At 56.7% G+C, this 24,147-nt stretch overlaps 2 protein-coding genes across 4 annotated transcripts; one reads left to right on the top strand and one right to left on the bottom strand.

Moving 5' to 3' along the window:
• The first annotated feature begins 303 nt into the window (after positions 1-303).
• LOC128816147 (carbonic anhydrase 15-like) lies at positions 304-7,276 on the top strand. 3 transcript variants are annotated; one of them, XM_053993495.1, is made up of 8 exons: positions 304-562; positions 2,116-2,151; positions 4,143-4,313; positions 4,513-4,673; positions 5,340-5,432; positions 5,716-5,782; positions 5,984-6,150; positions 6,824-7,276. In XM_053993495.1, exons 1-8 carry the CDS (start codon positions 496-498, stop codon positions 7,040-7,042), a joined length of 981 nt encoding a protein of 326 aa, XP_053849470.1. In that variant the 5' UTR covers positions 304-495; the 3' UTR covers positions 7,043-7,276. The 3 variants fall into 3 exon arrangements, with proteins under 3 accessions (XP_053849470.1, XP_053849471.1, XP_053849469.1); XM_053993496.1 differs by lacking the exon at positions 4,143-4,313 and having other exon boundaries at positions 306-562; XM_053993494.1 differs by lacking the exons at positions 304-562; positions 2,116-2,151 and having other exon boundaries at positions 2,158-4,313.
• Positions 7,277-16,041: 8,765 nt separating this feature from the next.
• On the bottom strand, positions 16,042-21,184 carry LOC128816434 (immunoglobulin lambda-1 light chain-like). Its single transcript, XM_053994063.1, has 4 exons — positions 21,113-21,184; positions 20,688-20,978; positions 18,104-18,145; positions 16,042-16,536 (listed from the first exon to the last, which is right to left on the bottom strand). The coding sequence occupies exons 1-4, from the start codon at positions 21,156-21,158 to the stop codon at positions 16,199-16,201; spliced, it is 717 nt and encodes a 238-aa protein (XP_053850038.1). The 5' UTR covers positions 21,159-21,184; the 3' UTR covers positions 16,042-16,198.
• Between the last annotated feature and the right edge of the window lie 2,963 nt (positions 21,185-24,147).

A 24,147-nucleotide genomic window follows, 5' to 3' on the forward strand; every position in this document is an offset into this window, starting at 1 on the left:
GCAAAGAATGGGGAGGGGATGGGCCAAAGCTGCTGTCCCCAGCCCGTTCTGCCTCCCGGCAGGCCCCTGAAGTCCATCTGTAGTCCCACACACTGTGCGGGGGCGGGCTGGGGCACAGCGGGGATGCTGCCGACCTCCAGCTTGGGGATGGAGAGCGGGATGGTACCGGGCGGGGAGCGGGGCGGGGGGCGCAGCGCCCGTGGGCTCCGCCAGCCCCCGCTCCCCGCCTGTCCCTGTCACCGCGGGCAGGGACCCGCCGGGCGCGAGGGGCTGGCCGGGGGCCGGGCTCTCCCCGCTCCCTCCTAGCAGCCGAGGAGTTAAAAACTCAGCCCGGGTGATGAATATGTAAGAGCAGAGCCCAGGCTGGAGCTGAGCATCTCCCGGGCTGCGGGCGCTGCCAGCGCTGCCGCTCGCCCCAGCCCAGCACCGGGCGCACAGCGGAGGGACGGGACGGGACGGGGAGGTGCGGGGGTCCCCCCGCTGCCCCGCGCCGCTATGGGCCCCACCGGGCTCGGCATAACTTTCCTGACACTGCCCCTCGTCGTGCGAGCGGCCGCGGGAGGTGAGCTGCGCCCGGGGCGGCGGGGCCGGGGTCCCGCGGGTGGAGAGGACGGGGGCGCGGTGTTGGGGGGGCTTCGGGGGCGCCGCTTTTTCCATTCCCTTCCCATGTGTCGAGGAGTGATGCGGGCTGAGAGGTTGGCAACAGGGACTGGGGGACCTAGTCTGTCCCAGGAGCCCTCCTCTGCCCTCCCACCACCCCCTCCCCGCTGCTGGATGGCCCTGAGTGCTGCCGGGCACGGGGGGTCTCGAGGTGGTGGGACCAGGGCCCCCTTGGGACAGTGGGATCTTGGGCTTCAGCCCATGCACCCCACAAACCTGCACCACCGGGAAACACCAATGAGGACGAAATCTCTGAGCGAACGGGTGCTGCCGTCCCGGGCCGGGGCGCTGGAGGCTCACCTGCATCCGGGCCAGGCTGGGGGCGCCCAGCGGTACCTTGGCTCCTGCCGGAGGATGCTCGAGGGCTGCTGCGTGCAGGTCTGAGGATTTCCCAGGAGTTCTGCTTGCCTCTGGACCCCAAGATCCCTGCTCTGGGGACCGTCGGAGCCCTGCCTGCTCTGTCCCACTCCCAGTTCTCCTCTGGGGCTGGTGTCTCCTGTACCACTGTAGTGAGACTGTGGATGCAGTGCCGCAGGCTGGGGCCTTGAGCAGCACAGGTGGAGGCTGGCAGGGCTGCCTTTGTCCTGCTGCTCCGAGCGGCTGTGGCTGGCACGAGAGCGCGGCTCGGCTCGCCTGCAGCCGGCCCGCTGCCATGGCCCCTCGGCCATCAGTGGGGACCCTTCAGTGGGCTGGGCCCGGGCAGCACCGGGTTGTTCTGTGCCTCCTGCCAGGAGCAGAACGGGGAGCTGAGGAGGGAAGGGGTGCACTGCCCAGCTCCCTCTGCAGAGCTGATGGCCCTGGGTGGGTGTGCAGCCAGCAGAGCAGGAGCAGGCCGCCAGCTTTCTCGGCATCCCCTCAGTGTCCCTGCACCTGCTGCGCCAGCGCTTGTCATCAAGCCCGTGGTACCCAGAGCCACCAGAGCACTGGTGGGAGCTCGGCAGCTCTGGCTGAGGTGGCCCTGAGCGATGGGACCGGCCACCATCCCCACAGCGTGGGCCCGGGCCTGCCCACCGCCACCTGCTGCAGCCCCCAGCAGCCGCCTGCTGCCGCTGCCAGCGCACCCGCGGGAGCCGCGGGGACACCGGGCACGGCTGCGGCTGCTCCGCTCGGCTCCCGCTCGCCCCTGGCTGCCGGGGGCCGCTGCTGTGGGGTGAGGGGCATGGAAAAGGGGGGATGGCCCCATGAGAGTTGGGGAAGGAGCACAGCGAGCAGGGAGGTTTGGCTGCCTCGGAGCAGCGATACTGAGGGAGGTTTCCCTGTGAAGCGTGTGGGGGAGGCAGGGAGGGTGTGAAAACACTAGTGCCAAAAATAACCGTGATGAACACAAGTGTTGGCGGGACCCCGGGATGCACTGGGGGATGTCCTCATTGTCAGGGGTTTGGGCACGGCCATAGGTGGGTTTGGGAAGGGGTGCCTGTCTCCATCACCTGCCCTGAGCTCTCCTTTCTCCTGCAGGGCAGTGGTGTTACGACTCACAGGACCCCCGATGCGGTGAGTGGTGCCAAGCGTGGGTGTGTTGAGCTGTGCAGGGCTCAGATCCTCGTGTCTCCCCACAGTGCCCAGCTGAGAGCACCCTGGGCAGCATCAGCAAGGCCCAGTGGGGAGTGTGGCATGGAAAAGGGTAAATCCCCTCATGGGAATGGTTAAAGGAGCTTCACTTTCAGGGGTGTTGCTGTGGAGACTTGAGAAACACCTGAGCTGTTTGGAGGAACTCAGCCCCAACCCCTCACCTCAGCCAGGTTCGGGTGCTCCTGGGGCAGCACCAGCTTTCCCCCTTCCACCTAAAACAAATTAAGTCCAGGTTTTAAGATACTCTATTAGAAACCCTGTGCAGTGTAGGCAGCAAGGGGGCTTGGGGGTCCAGGGGACCGACTGAGGAGGGACAGCTCCCTTTGAGCAGGCAGCAGCCCTGCCTGGATGGGGAGGGAAGCATGGCTGGGGGCACTTTGTCTCAAAACACACAAATACAAATTACAAATAGCTTGTAAAAGGTTAATTAAAGATCATCAAGCATTTAATCAGCCGTTACAGCCCAACTGTTTTATAGCTGTTGGGTTTACACGCCCTGTGGCTTGTGAGCGTGGATTGCTGGGCTCCGCTCATCCCTGTCGGAGCGAGGCTCGGTCTTACCCGGTTTAACATTGCTGGGCTGGCAGCGAGGGCAGGTTTTGGCAGGACAGAGGGACCGGTGGGAAGCGGCTGGAGCAACATGGGGCCGGCTGTGTGCCCGCAGCAGAGCCATGTGGAATGCCCCTCTCTTTATTGAAGGCACCTGGTAATCTGTGGGGCCACCCAGTTACACCGTGCCAGGAACCTGGTGGGATGGTGGCATGGCCAGGCTGCAGCTCCCAGGGCTTCCAGGCAAAAAGTAGCCTGAAGTAACGAGAGGAGAACATAAAGGGTAAGGGCTGAGCCCAGGGGCTGGAGGTGGGATACAGCCCACAAGTGTCTGTGGTTTTGCCTGCCCAAGAGGAAGGTAAACGTCAGAGCTGAACATGGGGCACTGCTGGGGGAACAGTTCCCCAAACCCTGGCTGTAGGCAAAGGTGGCCCAGCCATGATGTGTGTGTGTGAGAAGAGCCAACACTACCTGCTGGGATGTGCTGAGCTCCCCTGGGAAAGGAGATGCCCTGCGAGGACAGGGCTGGAAACACTGAGGGAACTCCTGTTCACCAGCTGGGACTGAGACCAGATACTGGTGGTGCCCAGTGCTGACACCTCTATCCTGGGCTGCACCAGGAGGAGGAGCGGGGTGCCGTGGCAGCCACACTGGAGCAGTGAACGGCAGGGTGGCTGGCTGGCTACATCCTACAGCTGTGGGCTGCCACAAGGTTTGCGAGAAGAGATGATGCTGAGGCAATGGGGACAAGCCACATATATGGGTTGGTTGTGTGGTCTGGCCATGGTGGCAGCCATGGGGACACTGCTCACAGCCCCCAGGCAGCACTGTGGGTTTGCAGTGGGTGCAGTCGGCCGCCAGCACTGCTGTGTCCTCATCCAGCTCCTACCATAGTGACCCCCCCACCCCAGGAGCTGCTGATGGGCATTGTGTGGTCACTCTGGAACCTGTGTAGGATTTGTTCCAGGATGAGTTGTGTGGCCAGGTTGCACTGTCACCTGTCACAGCTGGACAGAACCAGTGTGAGTAGGTTGAACATGCTAAAACCTGGCCACAGGCAGAAGGGGCAGGGAGAAAAGTCTGCCCTTCACCAGTGTCAATGTGGACGCTGCTGCCAGGCTAAATATAGCCCCTGGCCCCTCGAGGAAATCCTGCTGAATTATGGATGAGGCTGCAATAAACTCCTGCTCATCAATAGGAAGGAAACTTAGCCAGGCAGGAAAGCAGTTCCCATGGGATGCAAGAGACCACGGCCGGGCTGGCAGGGACAGGAGGGCTGGTTGGGAACACAGCCACCGCTGGCCTTGTGTCCCCCTTTGGGTGGTTTGGTGGCTGCCCGTGGTGCCCCTGCTCCTCCTCTGCAGGGCCCAGCCACTGGAAGGAGCTGAAAGCCACATGTGGTGGCGACAAGCAGTCCCCTGTGAACATCGACAGGCGCCGGCTGCAGCGGGATGGTGGCCTCGGGGACATCCTCTTCGAGGGTTACGACCAGGCTCCCCCTGGCAAGTGGAGGCTGACAAACAACGGGCACACAGGTGCGTGCTGGGCACCTTCTCCTGCCCCAGTTCCCTAGTCACCATCCTGATTGGGGCTTGGCTCTGGTGCCACTCCTGGCTGCTGCAGGATCCCATGCAGATGAATGTTAGTGCTGGGATGAAGCTGGGGGAGAAGGAGCTGTGCCAGGGCTGTTCCCCATCCTAAGTCTCCCCTCACACTGTCCTGCTGCCCTTGCAGTGATGCTGAGCCTGGCGAGTGAGTCGGCCTCTGAGCACATCACCATCAGTGGCGGGGGCCTCCCCGGCAGGTACCGCGCAGTCCAGCTCCACTTCCACTGGGGCAGCCTGGCTGGGAATGGTTCCGAGCACACCCTCGATGGGCGCCAGCTCCCCATGGAGGTACGTGAGAAAAAGCCCCCATCGTGTTCTGGGGTGCCCAAGCCCTTGGTGCGATGGGAAGGGGTGATGCTGGGGCACCCCAAGGCTGTCGTGCAGCTGGTGACTGGGCTCTGCAACTCTGCACTGGTGGCTTCAACCGTGCTCCTGCACAGGCACCTGGGTGGTCAAAAAGCAGCTGATGTGAGACTTGAGGTGTTTCTTTACCATGCATGGGCCAGGCTGCTTCGTCCAAGGCACTCATTGGGGTTTGGGGGGCTCTGTGCCCTGCTGGGACCACACACTGAGCTAGTGAATGCAACTGAGAGCAAGCAGGAGCGTGCTGTGCCAAGCACATTGGGATCCTTCTGGATGAAAGAGGCTCTGCGCCTCTAAAATATTCATTATCTGCCAGAGGAAAGTAGAATTTATGTTCTGTGTCTGGAGAGCACCTCGGGACTGCTGGCCCTCTTTTGCACACCCTTCAAAGGATGCTTGCTTCATTGGGGTGCTTTGATCCTCCAAGCACCCACCCCACAGAAATGCCAATAGGACCAGAAGGGCTTTACTGAGGTTGACTCAGAGTCTGGCCATCCCATGCTGGCTGGAAGGATCCATAGCAGAATGCCCTGCTGCCAGGGTGTTGGCTGGGGGCAGTTGTGCACGCCTGACTCCTCGTGCTTTCCTCAGATGCACATCGTCCACATGAACGCCAAGTACCAGACACTGGCAGAGGCCAAGGGGCATCCCAGTGGGCTGGCTGTCCTCGGCTTCTTCTTCCAGGTGGGTCTGCAGGGGTCCCCTAGAAACTGGGTGCTGGTGGTGCATCTGGGTGAGCATTGCACGGGTGTCCTGAAGGAGTGGGAAGGGGCAGGGAGGCTGGGTCAAGGCCAGGAGAGGCTGGGGAACCCGGTGACTACAAGAGAGGGCTGGCTGGGAACCTTCCCCACTGCTCTGCAACAGGGGAGGCTGGTTCTGCCTGTGGTTGCTTGACAGGACAGGATGACCCAGCTCTGCCCTGCTCAAGCTGTGCCTGACTTCAACCACTTATTCTCCCCGTACACAGGTCTCTGAAACCAGTAACACCAACTACAACACCATCGTGGCGGGGCTGAGGAATGTCTCCCACGCTGGTGAGTCACCTCCTCATCAGAGCAGGGTAGGAAAGGGGGGACCCTGCTGTGGGAGGGCAGGGATGCACCCCAGTGGGTTGGATGGGGAACCTGCTGGTCTCTGGGTTCATCTGCTGAGGGGAAATTATTGGGGGTGGCCCTGCCGTCCCCACCACATCCCTGGCAGGGGACAGGCTGAGTGCCCCAGTCTTGCCCCCACAGGGGACTCTGTGGATTTGGCCTCCACGTTCCGCCTGAGCACGCTGCTGCCGCATTCCACCCGGCTCTCCGGCTACTACCGCTACCAGGGCTCCCTGACCACCCCTGACTGCAGCGAGGCCGTCGTCTGGACTGTTTTTGAGGAGCCAGTGGAGATTGGCCGGGAGCAGGTACTGGCATGTACGGCTCCACGTGCCAGCACCCAAAAGGCTGGATGCCCAGGGTGACCTCTCTCCTTGTCCTTCCTGACCCCTGAGCAAGAGCACAGGGAAAGTCATCTCTATAATAATGCTCCTGGCAACTTGGCAATTAATTAATTTTATGAAGGTTAAGTAATGGAGATGTGGCCACCTGCCAGTGGAGAGAAATCCCATCCATACTGCACTCCTGCCCAGCCCTGTCATTCAGAAAGAGAAATGGGAGTGAATCCACTGAAGCTCAGTAGAGGCTCCAAGGAGATGGATGGATGCATGGATGGATGCATGGATGGATGCATGGAAGGAAGGAAGGAGTTCTCCTCTGCTGCTCAAGCATCTTAGTAGATGCCTTTTCTTGAGGGAGTCATGGGCCAGCCGCTTTCTAAGTGCTCACTGTTGGCACCAAAACACAATTAGCTCCTTTAAAACTCAAGACCTGATCCTTGTAAGGATCTGCCTCTGTGCTTACCTATGGGTCTGGCTTCAGCAGAGCAGTGAGGGGTGGTGGGAGGACACCCACTGCTGTGGGGCCATGCCATGGGTCCTGTGCCATTAGCAGTGGGGCAGTATGAGGTGGGCTGGCAGCGGGCAGGGGCCTGGGGTGCCTGGCAATGCAGCTGCCCACCCTCCCTCTCTCCCTGCACAGCTGAAGGCATTCGTCAACACCCTCCACTTCCCACTCGAGGGATCCACGCTCCTAAAAATGATCAACAACTTCCGCCCGCCGCAGCCCCTCCACGGCCGCAAGATCTTTGCCTCCCGCGGGGCCACAGCCAGCGGTGGGTCCCTGCACCGGGGCCACCACCAGCTCCTCTCACCCCTGCTCCTCCTGGCCCTGCTCAGTCTCTTCTCGCCAGCCCCATAGGTCTGGCCCTGCTGCAGTGGAGATGGAGGCGATGCGTCCTGTTCATGGGAAATGGGAAACAAGGAAAAAAAAGCACGTTGAAACCTTGGCTGGGTGAAGATTTTGTGAACCTGCATCTCTGCAGAGGTGAATCTCTGCAAGCCTGGAGCTGCCCTGGGATGCCCTGTGGATGGGCAGTGGGAGCTGCTGGGAGGGGGATGTTGTATTGACTGGAATAAAGCCAAGGTCCTGTCAGTGGGTTGCTGCCTCTTTTTTTGCTGGCTCTGTGTCCCTTTGCCATCTGGGGCAGGTGCTTGGCATGGCACTGTGGGGTCGGTGGGGGGGATCTAGGGGTGGTGTCTGGGTGGTATTCAGGGATATCCCCTGCGTGGCGGTGCAGGCAGGCAGGAAAGAGCCAAATGCCGGCCGTGGCTCGGGATGCATGCAGTCCCTGTGCTGCAGACGCTGCCCTGTCGCTCTCCCCAGGGCTGGGGCTGGCTGTTGGAGGGATGGGGGAGTCACTGGGAACACGGCACCTACAGTGCCCTTGTGCAGGACACAGGGATCTTTCCACGGAGCTCATTTTGTGCTGGCAGGAATAACTGCAGCTGCCGGGGCAGGGCTGTGTGAGTGGGGTGGTTCATTAATTAATGTGCTGGAGCTCCAGGCATGTTCCCATCTTCTCCTGAATTATGGGTGAAGAGCACAGGCTGTTATCTGGGAGAAGAGGGGGCAGGCTGAGGTTTTTCATCATTTCTGGAGGGATCCACTGCCAGTACCGGGTTCCAGCGGTGGCCGCATCACCCGTGGGTCCTGAGCACCCCCCCGCGGGAGGCTCCTGGGGGAGGCCCTCGCTGCAAGAGGCTCTTCCTGGGCGGAGGGGCCACGTCGCAGATCCTCGATGCCCACTCCGGGGACATGTGGCTCTGTGATCGCCCTGGAGCTCAGGGCTGGAGCCGCGGGACACGGGGACACGCCGGACACGCGGGGGCGCCGCGGGCACGCGCACGGAGAGGTGCCCGCGGCGGCTTGGCGGCCGCCAGGGGGCGCCCTCCGCACGGCCGCGGGCACCCGCACGGCCCCGACACCGCCGCCTGTGCCACGCGTGCTTCTGTCCCCATCCCCGACACCGCCGCCTGTGCCACGCGTGCTTCTGTCCCCATCCCCGACACCGCCGTCTGTGCCACGCGTGCTTCTGTCCCCATCCCCGACACCGCCACCTGTGCCACGCGTGCTTCTGTCCCCATCCCCGACACCGCCACCTGTGCCACGCGTGCTTCTGTCCCCATCCCCGACACCGCCACCTGTGCCACGCGTGCTTCTGTCCCCATCCCTGACACCGCCACCTGTGCCACGCGTGCTTCTGTCCCCATCCCCGACACCGCCACCTTTGCTTCGTGTGCCTGTGCCTCATGTCCCTTTCTCCCTTGTTCTTGTATCCCTGTCTCTGCCACCTGCATCACGTGTCCATGTGCCTGTGTCCCTGCATCCTGCCATCGCCGCCTGTGTCCTTCTGTCCCTGTTCCCCATGTCCTTGGAGCCCTTTCCTTTGTGTCCTTGGGCCCCTGTCCCCCGAGTCCTGTGCCCCTATCCCTTTGTGTCCTCATTCAATTTTCCCCTCTGCCCCTATTCCCTGTTCTTGTCCTCTGTGTCACTGGCTCCCATGGCCTCTTTCCACTCTCCCCATGTCCAGATGCCATTGTGCTCTGTGCCTTCATGTCCCCAGCCTCAGTGTTCCTATGCTCCCTCTGCCCTACTACCCTCCCTGCTGTGCCTTCTCTTCTTCCCATGTCCCATCATGTCCCCTGTGTGTTCCCTGCCCCTCTATGTTCCCATGTCCTCCATTCTGCCTGTTCCCTCATGTCCATCCATGCCCCACCATTCCCAGCTGCCCTGCCCAGGTCCAGCCCAAGGTGGGCCCAGCCCCAGCTGGCAAGAACAGAGGGCCCAGTTGGCCGTGGTGAGCCCCAAGCGGCTGCAGCCCCCCAGTTCACTCCAGTACCAGGCCAGGGTGTGAGGGGTACCCAGGCAGTGGGACCAGGTGCCTGCCCAGGGGGACCATGGAGGGCACAGGCTGTGGCCCCCAAAGGCATTGGAGACCAAGATGTTGGGCAGTAGCTCTGGGAGCAGGAACTCCACAGGGTCCCCATCACCTGTGGGACCTATCCTGGCTGGCTGTGGTGTCCCCAGCAGAGGACAGTAATGGGCAGCAGACCAGGCAGGGTCTGGCAGTAGAGACCCTCTGTACAGCTGGACACCAAAACCACCCCGAAGGCTCAGCACACACTGGGCAGCCCTGCTGGGACCCGAAATCTGGGGGTGTGCTGTGCCTCTGCTGGGAATGCCAGGCTGCCTGGGAAGGAACAATCCCCCCCTCCCATGAGCCACTGCTGAATTGAGGCCAAAGCCCAGCTTTTCCCGCTTCTGCCCTGCCCGCGGCACGGCCAGGCAGCGGTGCTCGGGTGCCACGTGCGGGAGAGTTTGTGCCAAGGCAGCGGAGCGTGGCGAGGCCGGGGCTATTCCTGGCTCCCAGCTGATGTTTGGCCGAAGCGGGCTCTTGGTTTTGGCGGGCTCTTGGTTTTGGCGGGCTGTAATTTTAGCAAGGGCTGTTTCCAAGCTGCGGGGCTGCGGTCAAAACAGCTGCCTGTGAGTGTGCCTGGCTCAGCTGGGGGGCTGTGATGTGCATCAGCACCCCCTGCCCACAGCCAGCCCAGGGTCCGGCCAAAAGTGCCCAAAACATGGCAGAAATATTTAAACCTGGTGGTTTTTCCCCTCAGTGGCTGCAGAGGAAGGGGAAAGGGCTGTGCCTCTGGAGTGGGGCCAGCAGCATGTGCCCAGGGTGGGGAGCTGTTGGTGAGGGTGTCACTGGCTGGGGTAGGAACCCAGAACCCTTGCAGATGGAAAAACTGTCTAAGATCATACTGACACTGCCAGCTCCAGCCATGTCCCTGAACACCACATCTGCAAGATGCAGGGTCCAACCCCAGGGTGCACCCAATGCTCTCCTCCACTCCCCATCACACTGTCTGCTCTGCTCACCCTGGCTGTGGAGAGGGAAAAAGGCAAATTTGGCTAAAAGTCCTCCCTAACCAGGTGAGCCTAACCCTGAGGGCCTGGTGTGGACCTGGCAGCCACCCCCATCACACCCCTCAGCCACCACTGCCACCACCTTGCTGTCCCCATGCTACCAACATTCCCTACCTAGAAATTTCTTAACATTAAACTAGAAAGTCCCACCCAGGGAGTCACAACGTCTGCAATTCAATGACCATGTTTCTCCAGACAGGGAGCACCAGCCCTGCAATCAAATCTTTCTCCATCAGCACACCTGACTGGGGATCAGCACATGTTTACCTCAAATGTGAGAGAAAACAAGGGTTTGCTGAGCCCCCAGACCAGGCTGAGGCTCTCCTGGGAATTACATTTTACTACCACAATAAAATTGAAATAATAAATATTTTGAAGCAGCTGAAAGGTGTTTATTTTTGAGTCGGTTCAGCTAGTTTACAATCTGCTTACAAGCCCAGGCACTTATCTTTGGGGCTGTTTACTGGGCTCTCCCCCAGGCTGTGGTGTGGTTTCATACACATCTAAATAACCCCCAGCCAGGGGGTACCTTCCTGCCCAGCTGCGTGCCCTGGCAGTTGCTGTTTTGACACAGTTATGCAAATTATTGCTCTCATCTTCACAAATGGACTTGAATGGTCAGGTTGTGTTTTCAACCACACAAGCCTGAAACATTTATTTATTTCATTTAATTCTCTTCCAGTTGCAGGGCAATAAACCCTGGTCTTGTGCTCTCTGGCTGTCTTCAGCTGGGGCTTCGACCCAGGGCTGCCCAGGGGTGTTTGATAGTATTTTGTCATTAATGACTTGTATTTTATAATTTGTATCTTGTATTTTATTAATTTATAACATGTATTTTATTAATTTATAAATTTATTTCCCAGACTTGGAGTAACCTGCCTGATATTTTGTGAACCTGGAGGCTGCCCCTGTACTCTGCAACAGGTCAGACTGAGGGATGACTGCAGAGAAAGGGCTGCCTTGGCAGCAGGCAGGGACTGATTAGTTTAATTCAGTAAATGAGTGATTCAGGGTGACCTGACAGCAGGGTAGCAGCAGGAAGCTGTTCAGGCTGGTCCCCCTGTGGTGGTGGCACAGGGAAACAAGGCCACAATGTGAGCTGTGTCAGGGTCTCTCCTGGCCTCAAAGCCCACAGGTGTGGGGTCAGTGGTGCCCAGCCTGGGGCTGGACGCACTGGGGTCACCGGAGGGGGGGAGTGTGCACATATCTGCACATACGTGTGCAACGTGTGTGCCCACACGTGTGTGTGCATGTGTACAGCAGCTGGGACATCCCACACCAGGGAAGGGACTACCCTGTCAGGCAAGACCTCACTGGTCACCCCTGTCAGACAACCTCCAGGGGACAGGAGGGGTGACCCTGGCCTGGGGACACATACTCTGCTGTGGTACAGAGTTTTGGCACAGCCTTGGCACCTGCCCCCAGTGGGTCCCTGTCCAGCACCACCCACCCTGCCAATTTTGGGCAGCATCATGCCACCCCAAGACCTTTCCCCCATCTCAGGGACCGATGTCCCCCACAAGGTGATGACCCCCAGGGTGAGAGCCCGGTGAGGCAGGGACACAGAGCTGGCCACCATCTCAGGGCTGAGCCGACTCAGGCTCGGCCGCTTGGCGCTCACTTGCCTTCACACGTCAGCACCCACTGGAGACAGTTTCACTTCCTTTTTTGGGGGGCCCTTTTGAATTTCTGATTGGGGACTGTAGTGGGTGAGGAGTAAATTTAGCCAGGGGATGCCCCACGGCTGCACAGCTGCACGGTGGGGCTGGCTGGGGGAAAACAGGGGCCAGTGCTGGCGTGGCACAATCTGGGCTCTGCACAGCCTTTCCCCAAGTCCTTCAGAGAAGACAGTGATGTGAGTGGAACGTGTGTCAGGATGGGGTGCAGGAACCAGCAGCACCCTCCCGGTGTTCAGGGGCTGCAGCCCCCTGGCTCAGGCAGGGCAGAGGCCATGGGTGTCACCCGGGCTTGGCACAGCTGTAGTGCCAAAGCGAGGGGACTTGTGCCATCCTCCCACTGCTGCCCCAGTGGGCCTGGCTCTGCCCCACTCCTCCAGCCTGGGCTGGGGCTATTCTGGGACCCTGCTTTTGCTTTCGAGTTTCAGCCCTGCTGCCTCCAGGAATGCGGCTGTTTGTGTGGCTGCAGCTGCGCTGGGGGCAGGCGGGACCCATCCCCTCCTCTCCTGCTCTGCCACGCCGCCCGTGCCTCTCCAGGCGAGGTGTTTCATCAGCTCCAGGTGCACTCTCTCTGCTCGCGCCACGTCCCCACAAAAAGAGACCCCACCTTCTCCTGGTACAAGACGTTGGGGCTTGCCTGGCCTGGGGAAATCACCCAGTGATGTACAAAAAAAAAAAAAAAAAAAAAAAAAAGCATATCAGGGCTGTTTTTTGGGGCACAAATGTGGCCAGAGGTGGTCATCATGGAGAGGACCCAGGGAGGGTTTGGGGACCAGAGCAGAGCTTTGTGCTTGAGGTTTGTGGCAGTGGTTTAGGAGGGAGGGTTGCAAGAGCTCCTATGGTCTCACATTCCTTTGCCAACATTCCTGCATCCTTCACTCTGTTCTCAGCTGTGGGACCCCTCCAAGCCCAAGATGTCCAAACCCCCAGGGTTTATCAAATGGCCCCTGAAAGCCTTGTTAAGCCCTCACCTGGGCGCCTCAGCCTGAGAAAGCAGCTCTCACCAAGCCCCAGTCCTTCATGGGATCCACTGCTTCTCTTTGCAGCTAATTAAAGCCTTCCTGAAGCATCTCATTTACTAAATTAGATCCCCCTCATTTTAAAATTACTGGCAAGCTGGGAAAATGAGAAAATAAATGACTGTTAAAATTGCAGTGCAGGAGCCGGCAGAGTGAGAGCGGGAGCTGCAGCTGGGGAGGGGAGGGAGGTTTCGGTTCTGCTCAGCACATTTGCTCACCACACACCCCCAGCGAGGGTGGTGCGGGAGTGGATCCAGATTGCTCTTCCCAGGCACTGCTTTCCTCCCTGCCAGGGGATGGATCAGGCCCTGCATCCCTCTGTGATTCCCAGCCGAGGCTCTCTGGCCCTGTAGAAGGTTTGTTAAGGGTAAAACTCTGGCTGGGAATTTGCCAAGTTGCAGGCAGCAGGGGAGGATGGGAGCCCTGGAGGGGCCAGGGCCACTGATCTATAATTAATCAGGCTTTTTTCTTGACAGTTGTTGCTTATGGAAAAGATTTAGCAAAATCTTTTAATCAATAATTAGTGAGGTTTCAGGCCCCCTGAGTCAGAGATGTGCCTGTGCCTTGCCCACACAGACCTGAGCTGAAGTGAGAGCCCAGCTCATGCCCCAAATTGAGCCCATGAAAGCTGGGGTTGGTGTCCTGTGACCAAGGAATGGGCTTTACTCAGGAAATGTCAAGATGAATCTCAGGACCTGGGGAAAGAATTCCCTTACACCTTCCCCCAGTGCCCCTCCCCAGAAATGTGGCATTTTTTCGGGGTAAAACCTGGCAGCATAGCTGGGATGGGGGCCCTGTGTTACCTGTCATTCACTGCAGCCTCAACCACTACTAAGGTGATTCAACAACTGCTGGAATTGGTAATTATTGAGGCTTGATCTTTGCAGCAGAAAAGAAGTGAACATCCTCCCTGGCAGCAGGTCTCGGTCATTGGGTCATTTCTGGCTGGCAAAGTCTCAGGCAGCAGCTCTCCTGGCAGCACCACAAGGCTGGGAATGAGATGCCAAAGGCAGGGGTTTGCCAGGGAACAACCTTGCTTGAGCAAGGAAGGGGATCAGTGGCAGCGTGGAGGAGCTGCTGCCATCTCAGGGCTCACATTCCCCAGCAGTGAGCTGGAATTGATGGATGCATGCACGGATGTGGCCGTGCTGCAGGGACCCTCACCTTCAGGACCACCTGCCATAGCTCAGTAGCCCCCCAAGAGCCAGCCCTGCACCTCTGCCATGGTGGGGCCTCTCTGCTCAGGAAACTCTGTTAAAGAAGCTTATCTTGAAACACAGTGGGACAGATCTCTCCATCACCTGCCTTTCCTTCTTTTCCCTGACCCCGATGGAGGCTGAGCATCCTGCTGCTGGCTCCTTCCTTGAGGCCAGCAGCAGCCCAGGGGTCTGGCCTGCACATGGGTTTGCTCTGTAGCAAAGGGATTTGGGATTTCCTGTGAAAACCATGAGCTTGTCACTCTGCACATGGGAAGGGACATTGTGACTGACCCCCTGAGCAGGATAATGGAAAGGGGGGTTTGCCCTATGCGTGGGGCTGTTCTATGGCAAGGCCTCCTCTGCCCAGCTGAGGAGGAGGATAAAGCAGGATTAAAGCCAGTGAAGTTGTTTTGGAGCATGAGGTGTCTTTTGGCAGCTCAGGTGGGGTCAGAGCCTGCTGCCAATGCCCTGACAAAAAGCAGGAGGGAAGGGGAACTGTGCTCTCATAGCAATAAAGGCTGGGGCACGAGGGAATTGACAACAGTCCTGCTACAAAGGATTTGAGGCAATCAGTGGATAATGACCTGGCAATGCGCACCTGCAGCCCAAAAATCCAGACATATGGGCTGCATCAAAAGCAGTGAGGGCAGTGGTTTGAGGGAGGGGATTCTCCCCCTGTACTCCACTCTGGTGAGGCCCCATCTGCAGTGCTGTGTCCAGCTCTGGATCCCACAACATAAAAAGGACATGGACCTATTTGAGTTAGTCTAGAAGAGGCCACAAAGATCTCAGAGCACTGGAGCACCTCTGCTATGAGAAAAAGATAGGAGAATTGGGGCTGTTCAGCCTGGAGAGGAGAAGGCCTTATAGCAGCCTTTCAGTACTTGAAGGGGGGTTATAGGAAGGGTGAAGACAGACTTTTAGCAGGCCCTGATGCAATAGGACAAGAGATAATGTTTCTTAACTAAAGAAGGGTCAATTTAGGCTAGGTAAAATTAAGAAATATTTTACTCTGATAGTGGGGAGGTGTTGAAACAGGTAGCTGAGGGAAGCTGTGGGTGTCCCATCCCTGGAAAGACTCAAGATCAGGTTGAAAGGGGCTCTGAGCAACCTGATCTGATTGATGTCCCTGTTCATTCCAGGGAGCTTGGACTGGATGACTTTTAAAGGTCCCTTCCAACCCAACCCCATTCTAGGGTTCCATGATTCTGTGTTCCCAGAAGACACTTGCAGGGACATGTGGCTACCCAAAGCCTGGAGCAAGGCACTCCACTAGCACAGCCTGGGGAAAGGGCTGTGGTGGGGCCATCCCTGCCTTTCCCAAGAGGCTAGTGAGGGACACCCTGCCCAGAACTGCACACAGTGTGGCTGGGTGCTCCCAGCCCCTGTCCCTGGAGTGGCTCCTGGCTGCCCTGATGGGGTGACAACAGCAGAGCACTGGCGCTTTCAGCATAGCAATGGCTGTCAGCCCTTCCATGGGCAGGCCTGCAGGGAAACTTCCCCAGGGCTGTGCTGGGGATGGGGACAGGGCATGTGGCAGGAGTCCCAGTTGTTGTGGCACAGGGTGTGTGGACAGGTTGGTGTTTGTGCTTAACTGGCAGCTACACTGGCACCCCCATTCCAGGAAGTATGGGGGTGACAATGAAAGGGGGACAGAGCCAGACCTGGCAGCAAAGGGACATGGGTGGCTGTGCCTCCACCAGAGGCCACATGTGCCTGCAAGGCAGCTGGCACCCAGAGGCACAGGGGCAAGGGTCGAGGATGGCACAGCCAGGGCTACGTGTTCAATGAGTGCATGGGGGCTTAGTACCAGCTGTGCCCCAGGCTGCTCATTCCCTGGTCTTGGCAGTGCCAGGGGGTTTCATTGGGGTCCCCAGGGTTGAGCAGAATCTTCACAGAGCCTCTGCAATATGAGCGTGTGTGTACACATATGTGTGTTCCCATCCCACCCTCCCTACTGCTGCCACTGGGCTGATGCCAGGCAGTGAGTGGGCAGCGGGCACATTGAAAGGACACAGAAACAGGGATGCTGAGCCAGCGCTAGTTCAGTGTTGGTGTTTATTTGCTTGACACTCACAGTGGAGGGACAGGAGCAGGGGACAGGCGGACATGGGCAGAGACATCTGCGGCGGGGGGAAGCCGCTGTTCCCAGAGTGGAGAGGAGAGAGGGAGCCAGCAAAGGGCCGGCAGGGTGGGTTAGGCGCACTCGGATCTGTTCAGGGTCTTCTCCACGTTTCCAGCCACGTGTCTGACCTTGCACGAGACAGAATTGTGACTCTGCCATTCGGTGGGAGTCAACGACAGGTAACTGCTGGCAATGTACCGGGTGCTGCTCTGCTGCTGGGCGTTGCTCTGCTGCTGGGCCGGGCTGGTCACCACACCATTGGTGATGGTGCTGCCGTCAGCCACCCATTCCACCGTCACATCCTTTGGGTAGAAGTTCTCCACCAGGCACACCAAGGTGGCTTTGCCCTCTGACAACTCCTCGGTGGATGGCGCGAAGAGGTGGACGGTGGGAGCGACCTGGGGCTGGCCTGCAAGGGACGAGAGTGGTGCTGGGTCAGAGAGGGCCCTGTCCCCCACCACAGCCCCTGCCTGCCCTGCTGGCACTACCCAGAAACTCCCCACTTTCCCCACAGCCAGAGCTTATCACTCAGAACTGTAATGTATTTACATTTGGCATTTGGGATATATATATATATATACATACATACATACATACACATATATATATATATACATATATGTGTGTGCAATACACATACACATATATCTCATATATGCTAGTATATATGTTTTATATACACTCTATGTACACATATGTGCACATATGTATTACATATGATAGATATATACAGCTAATATGCATAATATATATAGAGTGTACAATATACATACATATGTAGTCCATATCATATGAATAGACGTATGATTCTATAAAATGCATTTAACATGAATATTTATACATTTCTGTATCTCATATATATCTAAAAAGACTTATTTTAGAGAGATTTTTATATATATACATTATATATATTTATTTATATAAAAAATTAAATCTTAATTTCTTTGCCATAAAGCCATTTCTTTCCTTTTTTACAAGGCTTTTTTTGTTTAAACCCCAAAATTTCACAGACAAACCATCCTGTTTTCTGCCCAGTACTGCTTTCAGACATTTTCTTGTCTCTGAAAAATTACCACTAAAAATCACCCAAAGGAAGATGGAAACAAGAGGTTTGGTCTTTCTGGTGTGGTTCTGCTGCGGTTCTGCTGCCTCCTCCAATGTGCAGTGTTTCTATTTCTATCTTTACCTCTATTTCTATCTCTATCTCAATTTGAAAACCAGGGTGACTCAATCATTAAATACTTTTTGATGAAGAAGTGGTCAAAGAACATTTTTCTTGATCTTAGCCCCAAATAATTTGGTTCAAATTGGGATTTTTCACCAAATTCTTTTAAAAATTACAGACAACGACAGACAAATGACATTTCCAGCAGCATTTTCAGCGCAATAATCTCCATTTTTGACATGTCTTACCTGGACAATGGGCTCTTTAAGATACCCCTGGAATCTTTTGTCTAAGATTCCAGGGACGTTTTTAACATGAAGTCAGGATGACTGTGGGCTGCTCACAGCCGAGGACAGGCTGTCCTTTCACAGCACCCGCACCCCTGGCCATGGGACCCCGCAGGAGAGCCTCTGTCCCTCACCAGGGGTGACAGACTTAGTCCTCAGGACTAAGAATTGAGGACTTAGAATTTAGACTGACAAATTTCTTTGACAAAGACAAAAATCACCTCTTTTAGCGACCTAAACTTGAGTTTCCTTCCCCCTGAGACCTCAGACACGTTTCCTGGACAAATTTTAAGACTTTTCGATTAAGAAAATATTCCCCAATTCTCTGTGGTGCGCACAGAGTCGTCAGAGTCCGCAGGGACGAGACAGAGCCCCCAGCGCCAGGCTTTGTGCCCGGCCCCAAACGGGCGGCAGACCCCAGCCCCGCACCAAGTCCGAGAAAAAACCCCAAATCACCAAAAATCGATGAAATGTCAAAATTTCGTGGTGGGAAAGGAAAGGCCGAGGGGAAGTTGGCGACTCACCTTCCACGGTCAACATCGTCCCGGCCCCGAATACACCACACCGTGACACCGGTCCATACAAAAACCTCCTGCCCCATGGCAGAGCAGTACTGGACCCCATAGATGGGGGAGGATGGAGAGGATGGTCTGGAAATATCCCAGTGGATGCAGTGGATGCAGGTGATGGGATGGAGATGCCCTGATGGGTACAGCAGGATGAAGATGTAGGCACAGATGTACCTGTGGAGTTTTGGTCCTGGCTGGGCTCTTTCAGTGCAGCTCCCACACCTATAATGGAGCTAATAGCTGAAGGTCTCTGCAGGCAACTTATTTGTATTAATATTTACCTTAAAAATATGGAAAGGCAAGAGGTGAAGATGCCTACATAGAATTGAGATAGCCAAGGAAGGGGTGAGCCAGAATGGGTTTCAGCCAAAACAAATTCATTTCAAATTTCCCTGTAAACGCTCGGCTGCTTCTTTGAAAAGTGTTTTCCCAGTGTGGTGCCAATCCCACAGATTGGCAGATTCAGTGCTCAGCTTGGACCACTGAATGCCAACAGCACCAACGTAAATTGAACCCACAGATTTTCAAATGACGTGGTTTGTGCAAGTGGTTGTAGAAAGAGGCAGAGTCAGGGAATTTCCTGAGTCACAGGAACTCTATAAATAGTTCACTGTAAAACAGGTAACACTTCAAAGATTTTGTGGTTTGAGACACTTTCTCTTTCAGAGGTTTGCTTTGCCTCTGGGAAGGTTTATGCTTTTGTGCAAAGTCTGAAACTTTCCAAAAAAGAAAAAACATGAGTGAAATTGTCTGTGCAAAGCATTTAGATTAAGCCACTGCCCTCTATGTGGATGACCATTTTCTGAGCATTTCTCAGGCTTCAATGGGGTTTGTGGGAGGACAAGACGGGGACAATGTTCAGCTCTTCTCCTTAGAGAGAGGCATGGAGGAAGACAGAGGCTGTGCTGGATGCAGCAGGGTGCTGCTGAAGTAGCTTTTGGCATTGCCACCAGAATAGGAGATCTCGGAAGTGTCTCCCAGGCTGGCTGACAGCTTGGACAGCTGACTCTGAGATGCTGCCTGGACCAGGAAATATAGACGGGGAGAGGGGAGAAGAAGGGTGTCAGTCGGTGCCCCAGGACAGCCTTCTCTGACCTGCAGGACAAGGGCTCCTGTGCCAAAAAGTCCTGATGGAACAGAGGGGTCACTGCCTCAGACAGAGCCCAAGGCCTGAGCTCAAGGCCAGGGCCCCATGAAGAGACATGTCAGAGCAAGAGGATGTGGCTGGCAGCAGAATGAGGTGGTGGGGCTGAGGACACGGCAAAGCCAGGCACTGACTGCAGAGCCCCAGGGCCTCCTCGTGCACAGCATGAGGCAAGCAGGAGGCCATTCACAGCCAATGGTCATGGGGAGGGCACATGAAGCTGCATCAAGCCCACAGCCCTGCTCTGCCCTGAGAGAGAGGGCAGAAAAGCTCCGTTTTTAACTCCTCTGTTTTCAGAGGGCTGTACTCCTTGTGGTTATGGTCCAGAAGCTCCTGGCACAGCTGGGCTGGGAGGCATCAGCAGGGCCCTGGGCACCAGCCAGGGAGATCAGGAGAGTCTTAGTTCTGGAGCACAGGCAGGCACAGGAGGTCATCACAGCATTTCTTTATTGAGAGTGTGGGCAAACACTGGACAGATTTCCTAGAGAGCTGGATGATATCCCAGGCCTGCAAGTGTTATACAGGCACTTGGACAATGCCCTATATTTTTGTCATCCCTGAAGTGGCCACAGAGTTAGACTGTGTGATCATTGAAGGCCTCTTCTATCTGAAATGGTCTGTTCAGTTCTATCCTATCTGCTCTCATCCACAAATGACAAGGAAAGGGCTGTAAGGATGGAGCTGTGTCACTGAGAACAGCCACATTCACCACAGGGCAGAAAAAGGCAGGGCTGTGCCAGGGACCTGCCCTACCAAACAGGGACAGCAGAGAGTCCTAACAGGAAGACTTTGTATCCCTTTGTCATTGCTCCATTTCACCATGGTAACATCATCACTGCCATTTTGGTTATCACCACATTAACAGACAGCCTTGTCCTGGGCTTGGACACCAGAGATGGTTCCTGTGCTCCCAGAGATGGTTCCTGTGCTCCCAGAGCTGGGATCTGAAGACTCGCAAAGGGATGTCTGGTGGTCCCAAGGCATTGTAGTAGATCCTAATGAGAGGGACACAGCCAAGGAAACTTGGGCTGGGACCGGTCACAGCTGTTGCCATCCCTAGAGCAGATGACCTTGATGGTTTGTCTCACAAGGCTGACATTGAGTAGAGCTGACAGAGCACTGTCTGGACCAGGGAACATGGAGAGGGAGAGGAGGGAGAAATGAAGATGAGGGTCAGCCAGTGACCTGGAGCACGGCCCTCTATGGTCAAGGGAACAGTGTAAGGACAAATCTGCCTGCATGCACATACATGGGACACCCTGGGCCATGGCAGCATTGCTGGGAGGTCATAACTTCCTCAAATGACAGAGGATGAGCACAGTCTTGGGGCTCCAAGGGTAAGCTGAGGCAGGAGGTTTTTGTACCACTTCCCCACTGCTCTGTCTCACTGTGCAGCAGTACTGCTGCTGTCATAGCTACCACAGAAATAGACAGCCTCGTCCTCGGCTTGGACCCCAGTGATGGTTAACGTGCCCGTGGAGCCGGACTTGGATCCGGAGAATCGCGAAGGGATGTCCGAGGGTCTGTTGTCATTGTAGTAGATCACAGTGACAGGGGCACTGCCAGGGACCTTCTGCTGGTACCAGCCATAGCTGTAGCTGCTACCAGAGCAGGTGATCCTGACGGTGTCTCCCACCTTGGCCGACAACTTGGATGGCTGGGTCAGCGCTGCCTGGACCAGGGAACCTGGAGAGGGAGAGAAGAGAGGGGAGAAGACAGGGGTCAGTCAGTGTCCCAGGAGCACAGGCCTGCCTGGGCAGCAGGATGGGGTCCCTGTGCCCAAAGGCCCAGTGCAGGCACAGTGAGTCTGGCCATGGCACCTGTGCTGTGGGCGAGCACCACGAAGAGAAGAGGGGCCCAGGCCATGGTTCAATCCCACCAGCTCAGCGTCCCCAGAATGATGGGACTGTGCCCTGGACCCTGACTCCCTTTTAAGCCCCCGCCCGCCCAGGACACATCCCCTCCATGCAAATCTGACCCTGCAGTCACGGCCCGCGCCTCTCTCCGCACATCCCTCCCGCTCCACACCCAGCCCCACCACCCCAGATGCAGCAGGGCTTGTCCCCAGACACAAAGCGGAGACACCCCCCAGCTCTGAAACCCACCAGCATTGACTCCCCTCTCCCCACACCAGGCTGAGTGGCTGCAGTGCCTAAGGAGAAGGGAGAGCTGGGTGCTGTGGCAAGGGCATACAGGAGTACCTTCAGCTCCCAGTGATGGGACTGGAACAATGCCAAGCTCCACCATTCCCCAACTCATTTTGGGCATTTTTCCCTCCCATGGGTGCTCCAGGCCTGTAAAATACCCCCTTGCTCTCCTGCTTTTGTGCTCTGGCTCTTCTGACAGCTGAGATCCACCACTCAAGATCAAGACCTTTGCTCTTCCCAGGCATTCACACCCCAGAACAATGGGAGCGGGCCAGCACTGAGCCCCGGGGTCCAGCAATGCCTCCCCATTAGCTGATCATGAGCCCAGTGTGTTGCTGCTCAGCAGCCAGAGCTGGGGCAGCTCCTGGTCAGTCCTGCTCCAACTCAGAGCACAGGGATCATGGCTGTCTTTGGCAGTCCCAACCCAAACAAAGAGTGGCTGCACCACAGGAAATTCCCTCTCCCCCAGACCCTCCCTGTCCCTGACTACGCTGTCCCCAAGGTGCCCAGGGCACCAGGAGCCTGGCTGGCACGGGCAGGGCAGGGCTGTCTCCCTGTGAGCACCACAGAGGGGACCTGCTGGAGCACAGCATGTGTCCCATAGCAGGAACTGGCACACAGGCACAGATGCTGCTCCATGTTGTGCCTGGGCAGCTGCAGGCAGCACCCGAGGGTGCCCCACTGTGGCAACAGTGGGCCTGTGTCTCCCTTTTCCCGTGCTGGGAGTTACCACTGGTGTCCCAGCCAAAAGAGTGAGAGCCTCCTCCTGCTTGTCCTGCTCCTCTGCTTGGACCCAGCCATGGGTAATGTGGCCATGGAGGTGAGTGTGTTTCCAAGTGCTATATATCCCCTCCCAAAGTGCAAGCAGGGACCTGGGGCTTTAAGGGAGCATCAGGCTGAGACACCAGGCACAGCCACATTCAGTGCAGGGCAGCAAGAGCAGGGTCATGGTGGGGCCATCAAGCAGACACAGCAGAGACTCCTGTCTGATATCTGCAATAGCAGGAGGTTTTTGCATCACTTCCCCAGTTGCTGCATGCCACTGTGGAAGCACTGCTGCTGCTGTTCTCACCACCACAGAAATAGACAGCCTTGTCCTTGGCTTGGACCCCAGTGATGGTTAACGTGTTCGAGGAGCCGGATGTGGATGCAGAGAATCGTGAAGGGATGTCCGAGGGTCTCTTGTTATCAGCATAGATCACAGTGACAGGGGCACTGCCAGGGACCTTTTGCTGGAACCAGCCATAAGCATTGTTGCTGCCCCTGCAGCAGATCAAGGTGTTTTGCTGCAGAGACCTGGGCACTGAGGATGGCTAAGCCAGAGCCATGTGAGAGCTGTGGGCTGTGGCAGAAGTTGTCCATGCCCAGCCAGAGCATCTAGGGCTCCTGTGTCCTGGCAAATGCCCATGTGCCCAGCCCTGAGCTGCCAGGATGGCTGCAATGCTGCCAGGCCCTGGGCAGGACTCAGACTGTGGAACAGGTATGTGGCAAAGGTGTTCTCGGGCAACTCCACAGGCTACAGCTCCTAACATTGTCCCAGGGTCCTCTGCCCCAATATGGATATTGGGCAGAGAGGATAAGCCCAGGTCAGGGCTTCTACAGCACCAGGGCCCAGTCACTGGGAACACAGTCGTAGAATCATGGAATGGTTTGAGTTGGAAGGGACATTAAATACCATCAACACCTCTGCCTTGGTCAGGGACACCTTTCACTAGACCAGGTTGTTCAAAGCCTCATCCAACCTTGCCTTGAACACTTCCAGGGATGGGTCATCCACAAGTTCTCTGGGAAACCAGCTCCAGTGCCATATCATGCTAAAAGTCACAGCCCTGAGACATGGAACACACAGGGAAGGGAATGGAAAAGTGCCAGAGCTGGAGAAGTGTTCATGCCTGGTGGAGTGGAATGAGGCACCAAAACCAGCCTTTTTGACACTCAAGATCTCGCTTGCCTGTGGCTCAGTGTCACCATGAGATCAGCACTGCTGCTGTCAAAGCTACCACACTAGTAGACAGCCTTGCCTTCAGCTTGAACACCAGTGACCGTCTGGAGCCAGACACAAAACCAGAGAATCGTGAAGGAATATCTGAGGGTCTTCTGTCATTCCAGTAGATCACAGTGACAGGGGCACTGCCAGGGACCTTCTGCTGGTACCAGCCATACTCATTGCTGCTCCCAGAACCTATAGCCCAGACAGTTTGTCCCAGGTTTGCTGGCACTAAGGATGACTGACTGGACGAGGGAACCTGGAGAGGGAGAGGTGAAAGGCAATAAGATGGGGGTGAGTCATTGCCGTGGGAGCACATCCCTGCCCAGGCAGTAAGATAGGCCTCCTGTGCCCAATGGTTCTGGTGCCACACTGTGACAAACAGCCTCAAGACAGGGAGGAAGATTAGAGACCCATGACTCTGGAAGGAGAGCTGGCAGCAGCAGAGTGTAGAACATCACCCTCCGAAGGAAAGGGACCTGGTCATGGCTTCAGAAATATGGGGAATCAGGCCACAGCCTGGCGCCCAGGGCAATGCAGCAGAGACAGCTTCAGCAGCAGCAGCAGCAGCAGCAGGAGGGAGCAGCCTGAAGCAAATGGCAACAGGGCTGCGGATGAGGCAGTGACATTCCTATTATGGGGACAGGGGAAAGAGCCATCTCCTGTTCCTTGTCATGGACATTCACGTCCTTAGGCAGGGTACAGGAACCTGCCTCAAGTC

The sequence above is a fragment of the Vidua macroura genome, chromosome 18 (assembly GCF_024509145.1).
Source record: "Vidua macroura isolate BioBank_ID:100142 chromosome 18, ASM2450914v1, whole genome shotgun sequence".
Classification (NCBI taxonomy): Eukaryota; Metazoa; Chordata; class Aves; order Passeriformes; family Viduidae; genus Vidua; species Vidua macroura.

Excerpts from the sequence above, each read along its gene's own strand:
- LOC128816147 (XM_053993494.1), top strand. The coding sequence starts at position 4,016 with ATGCAAGAGACCACGGCCGGGCTGGCAGGGACAGGAGGGCTGGTTGGG. Across the intron at positions 4,674-5,339 it reads GGCGCCAGCTCCCCATGGAG|ATGCACATCGTCCACATGAA; the intron begins GTACGTGAGAAA and ends TGCTTTCCTCAG. Across the intron at positions 5,433-5,715 it reads TCCTCGGCTTCTTCTTCCAG|GTCTCTGAAACCAGTAACAC; the intron begins GTGGGTCTGCAG and ends CCCCGTACACAG.
- LOC128816434 (XM_053994063.1), bottom strand. The coding sequence starts at position 21,158 with ATGGCCTGGGCCCCTCTTCTCTTCGTGGTGCTCGCCCACAGCACAG. Across the intron at positions 20,979-21,112 it reads GGTGCTCGCCCACAGCACAG|GTTCCCTGGTCCAGGCAGCG; the intron begins GTGCCATGGCCA and ends CTCCCTCTCCAG. Across the intron at positions 18,146-20,687 it reads CTATGACAGCAGCAGTACTG|GGTGTGGTGTATTCGGGGCC; the intron begins CTGCACAGTGAG and ends GACCGGTGTCAC.